Source organism: Triticum dicoccoides, chromosome 4A (assembly GCF_002162155.2).
Source record: "Triticum dicoccoides isolate Atlit2015 ecotype Zavitan chromosome 4A, WEW_v2.0, whole genome shotgun sequence".
In the NCBI taxonomy this organism is placed as follows: Eukaryota; Viridiplantae; Streptophyta; class Magnoliopsida; order Poales; family Poaceae; genus Triticum; species Triticum dicoccoides.
Genome location: NC_041386.1, coordinates 748,519,068 through 748,524,267, shown reverse-complemented (window position 1 = coordinate 748,524,267; position 5,200 = coordinate 748,519,068). Strand labels below are relative to the sequence as shown.

The 5,200-nt window shown below is 37.0% G+C and overlaps 1 protein-coding gene across 1 annotated transcript in view; it reads right to left on the bottom strand.

Moving 5' to 3' along the window:
- Positions 1-261: 261 nt before the first annotated feature.
- The window catches only part of LOC119284448 (cysteine-rich receptor-like protein kinase 10), a 7,040-nt gene continuing 2,101 nt past the window's right edge, over positions 262-5,200 (bottom strand). The window contains exons 2-10 of the mRNA XM_037563566.1: positions 4,433-4,498; positions 4,218-4,286; positions 4,014-4,047; positions 3,384-3,510; positions 1,925-2,186; positions 1,572-1,800; positions 1,321-1,471; positions 851-1,039; positions 262-297 (exon numbers count right to left, since the gene is read on the bottom strand). Coding sequence (XP_037419463.1) covers positions 262-297; positions 851-1,039; positions 1,321-1,471; positions 1,572-1,800; positions 1,925-2,186; positions 3,384-3,510; positions 4,014-4,047; positions 4,218-4,286; positions 4,433-4,498 — 1,163 coding nt within the window. The remainder of the gene's footprint in view (positions 298-850; positions 1,040-1,320; positions 1,472-1,571; positions 1,801-1,924; positions 2,187-3,383; positions 3,511-4,013; positions 4,048-4,217; positions 4,287-4,432; positions 4,499-5,200) is intronic.

The window sequence follows — 5,200 nt, the reverse complement described above, 5'->3', positions numbered from 1 at the left end:
GCAAGTGGTGGTCACCTGCCCGCCACAGCTAATCTGCTTGCAGTGGCGGGCGCCTCTGAGAGATTCGTCCGTCACTGATGGCATTTTAGCGCCCGCCACTGTTGGGCATTCCTATACTAGTGGAATAGGCAATGCTACCCAGTAGATGCTTGCTCACACCGAGGCTCTGGTACTGGCCGTCAATGGTGATAAACTTCCTGATGCGCCCAACGAGTTTGATCTTAACGATGAAGTTTGCGTCAAGCATGTTGATGACCACAGTCATGGCATGCTTGTTGGTATGCTCGACGACAACGCCTGCCAAGGAACAATATTCATGTCAATTGTGTTTCTAGACCATCTAGTTGCTGGCTAATTCAGGTTATGTGAGATATGTTTATACAAAACATACATTACATTAAACGATGCAGGCGTATGATATAGTAGATTTGTTTTCATTTAGGGAGCACATGCATGATAATAGTAGGATGAAAAGAAAGAATGCTTTTTAAATTCCAACTTTTATTAAATATAACATTGAGTACCTCTTACACAAGTAAAATCATAGTGAGTCCCTTTACTGACTGAATGTTCTATTATATGTCTTTAGCTATGAGTGAATATGTCATACTATACCCTTGTGTCTAACTACTTAAAGGATTATTCGAACTACGGTGATGTTGATATCATTTTAAACTATTTCTATTGCAATTTTGAATTATTCAGAATTCATGTGTTAAATTTGTGATATTCATGGTGAAAAATGAATTTTGCATTTAAAATGTGGTAACCTTATATCATACACTCTTGGATGCACCATTGGATTTTTTGGGGAAAAAGAAGCAAACATGACAGTAATGATGTTAGTTACCCTGTTAAACACATCTTCGGTGCCATTCAGTTGATTGATGATATCCGCTATATTTGGTCTTTTGTGTCTATCAATATTCATGCAACTCAGTGCAATCTCAGTGCATACATTAACTTGCTTGCAGTACGCTTCGAGTGATCTTGAAGCTAGACACGTTTGCAGCATCATGTCCCTCCACTTTTCTTGTACCTATGAATTTGGAAGGATTTTACACTCTGTATGAAAACTATAATACATATTTTACATGTTGATTAAAAATGATTTAATTTGAGTAATCAATGCATGCCCGCAGTGATGTACCAAGTACATTAGTAGATATTGATTAGAGCACAGAGGAAAGAAAACACACTTAATTAGTGATTCGATGGATACAACCTATGTTTTTCAAAATGAGTGAGTGGTGATGACATAGCATAAAAAATCTAAAAATAACATCAAAAAAATTCAAGTGAAAAAATAGCATTTCTTACCAGATCAAAAAACTCACGGAGAGGCATTTCAACACTTCTGGAATGGCCCTCATGGCCTGCAATTATTTTTATCATTACAACACCCAAGCTGAATATGTCAAACTTGTTCGAGACGATGTTTCCATGTAAGAATTCCATCGGTACATATCCACTGCATGGCCAAATATATATACTATTAATACCCGGTAATTGAACATGTTACGAGGATTATGAAAGGAATTTATTAACGAAGGGCACATTAATTAAGTTACATTGTTCCCATAGGAGTTTGTGTGATCATAGTTTGTTTATCACCGAAGAGCTTGGACAAACCAAAATCCGCAAGCTTTGGCACCATGTTCTTGTCTAACAATATATTACAAGGTTTTATGTCTAAATGGTAAATTGGTTTGTCGAATCCTTCATGAAGGTGCTTTAATCCCTTCCATGTCCCCTTGATGATTTTGTAACGCGTATGCCAGTCAAGTCCATCACATTCGTCTGCAACTTGAATGAAATTCAAATATGCATAGTCATTTTTATTCACACGGTAAGTAGCATAAAGCAAGTAGAGCACCATATTCTTGAAGAAAAAAAGAGAAGAAGAAGTAGAGCAACATCGTACCAGAAAGGTGTTTTTCAAGGCTTCCATTTAGCATATACTCAAAACAGAGCGCTCTGTATGTCCTTTCAGCAAAAATTGTTCTTCCCATGTACCGCATAGGTTGATGATGTGTTTCATAGCAATAGGCCACTAACCTTACAATGTTGTCATGCTCGAGCCTCATAAGGTTTTGGAACTCACGTTGGAATTGTACATCATCAATCAGTGGCATGTTATTGTAAAGCACTTTCACAGCAATTTCTTCTCCATTTTCAAGCTTTGCCTATTAAAAATCTGTTATAAGTACCTTTATTCATCATCATCAATAAGTTGCACACAATTAAACTTTACTTATTTTGAATGACATAACACATAAATAACGAAGGTAGTTCCTCGGTTCCCGACCCCATACTACTAATGTTCTTGTGGGTACAGGATTTTGCAATAGGTAAGTCAAATAGTTAGGTACTTTACAACGTCCCTCAGCTCAGGAGTAGTAGCTGCAGCCAATCTGGGCTCATGCATCTAGCGACGCGTATGAACACGAATCGATTGATCGACCTGCTAGTTGTATCCTCGCCTCCCGCACTTGTTCATTATGGTGTTGGCCTTGTCTTCTTAGACACTTGCCAAAGTATGGCATGTCGCTAATCTCTCTCAAATGCATGTATCTACATTGTCTAATTCTTGCTTCCAAGACATTTTGGATAGGGTTTTAATTTAACGGTATTGCTATTGGGAATTCAATTACTATCATATGCCAATTTCTGGGAGTGATTCACTCTTGTTTGACTTATTTGTTGATGGCTGGACCACAAATGGTAGTACGATAAAATGGCAAGTAAGTTTAACTCCAAACCATATAATTCAATTGATAATCTTTATTTGTTTTTTCAAGGCAATCGAGATCCACTGTTGTATTTTGTCATTCTGATTTTTTAAATATATTTTAGAGTTCTCAATACCTTACTGTTTAACAATATATAATCAACTAGAATTTAAGTGGATGTTGCATTATGGCCAACCCCCACCAAAACCACGACAACAGCGATATGAACGGTCCCACATACAACCAACCAACCCATATATAAACTCTGCAAAAGAAACATCGCTACAAAGAGAATGCTTCTAGTTCATAAGATCTCGAATAAGTTAGTTTCCTCTACAATGCATCTAACTTAGTGGAAGTGGGTTAGGTCCAGGTGTGTACATGCATCACTCTTGCCAACTAGCAAAAAGTCATGGAGGCTATCTTGGCCTTTTCAAGTAGTTGGAGGTCTAAATGGTCATATGGATTGGACCAATTTATTGAAGCAAGCGAGGTCTAGCTTGAGTGTGGTTATGGAACTCAAAAATCGAGCAGTTAAATTGGTGCTTGCATTCCTATTGTTAAACAGAGTACTCCAAACTATCTTGCATATAGATGTACATATTAAAGAGATACAAATCAACCAGGCATACTGTGTATTGGGAATCTTACCACATAGACCTGTCCATGCACGCCTTGACCAATTTTCCGATTCTCCGAGAAATTATCTGTGATTTCTTGTAATACTCGGACCGTTAGACTTGTTGTATTTTGCAATTTTCTAGCCATGTCACTGTCTCTGCTTCAAGGTACATGAACCCCCTCAAAACATGTGTGTAAAATAAGAAGCATATGCATCAACTTGGAAAATAATTGTATCGCAAGTTTGTTATATATGATGAACTTATATTATGGAAACACTCAAGCATATGGACACTGTACATGGTGAATGCCAGATTCGTAGATCTATGATAGGCAGATCATATAATTGGTGGGTTGAGCGAGATAGTCGAAATTGGGTATGTATTGATGATATTCTTTGCATAAATGACTGTAATTGTTGTAGGAATACATCTCGAATGAAATTAGGTTGAGCAAAATCGTATGTACTTGTACTATTTAGATTAGCAAGGAGAGTGATTATGATGAACTAATAGGTGTTATCACTGTGAAGAAGTTAGTACTAAAATATCTCGAAAGATACTGGATTGGGCATTATCATGCATGTATTTCCTTAATGCTACATTATGAGTCAATAAAAAATATCCTTTGTCGAAAAGAGGGAAATTCCTTGGAACATACACTATCGAATCACCTTCTTGACTATTTTCCTTTTCTGAAAATAAACAAAAGGTATTATCAGATATGTGCCAAAAATAGCTCAAATAAAAACTATGTGTCATGCAGGGGTAGTTCTAGAAAAAAATTATGCATGTATTGTGGGGGGTCGGTATGAAGTTTTGAATGCCTGACAAGTGACAATATGCAATAGAGAGAATAACTTACTTGTGGTTGTATTGGAGGTGCCAGGTGTTGTGGTCCCTTGAATCTGGCCCGTGGGCTTTATATCCTCCTCTAAAAACACAGGCCCTAAACGATATTTGTCCAGATTTAAGATGTGAAGCTTCGTCAATCTGTCGCCCAACACAGTTCAACTAAATGATATGCAATACCTTGTGTTTTATGTTGTCTCCTTGACCTATAGATGCGCCAAATCAAACCTGCTAATAAAGCTGCCACAACTGCCGCAACAACAAATCCAATCACCATGGCAATTGTACGAGAACCTGCAGAACGGAGTGAGGACTTATTGCCACAAAAAAAAGTTTGTGGAGCAGGTAGTATAAAAATAACCCATAGCATGCAATCTATGGAAAAAGTTCAAATGAGCATCCAAAAGGCGACGAAAATTTCAGAAACATTTTTCTGACATTCACACAAGAAATATTTATCTTTCATGAAGTTTCAAAACATAATACACTTTGCACATTGAGAAACAGAAAAGTGGGTGAATAATGTGAAACTCAAACTGTGAATACTTGAGGCACTTCACTCTTTATTCTCTATAGGCTTATTTTACTTGTTGAGGCTTTTTCTAGAACTCATAAGCCAATAATTATAAGCAAGAGGTCATGTGGGTTTAGTTGGTCAGATCTAGGAGCAAGTTGCACCTAGAGTGACCATTTGAAAAATTGAATTGGGGTCTTTTATAACCAAATCTTTCTGAATATTATATTTTTAGAATATAATCGATTTTTTTAGAGGTATATAACCGAATTTTTTCGGTTTAGTTCTTTCTTTTCTAGAGGCTTTTTATTTTGTAAACGGCTTGTTCAAAGGCTAAAGTGTTACTGTACACCCAAACAATGCTACACGTATGGAGGGACTACAAGGCTTTTAGTGATTGAATCAACGTGACCTTAATATTGGGCTTAGCTTGGGGAACTGAGCCAACACATAATATTCAGTGGTGGATGTTTAGTAAACTG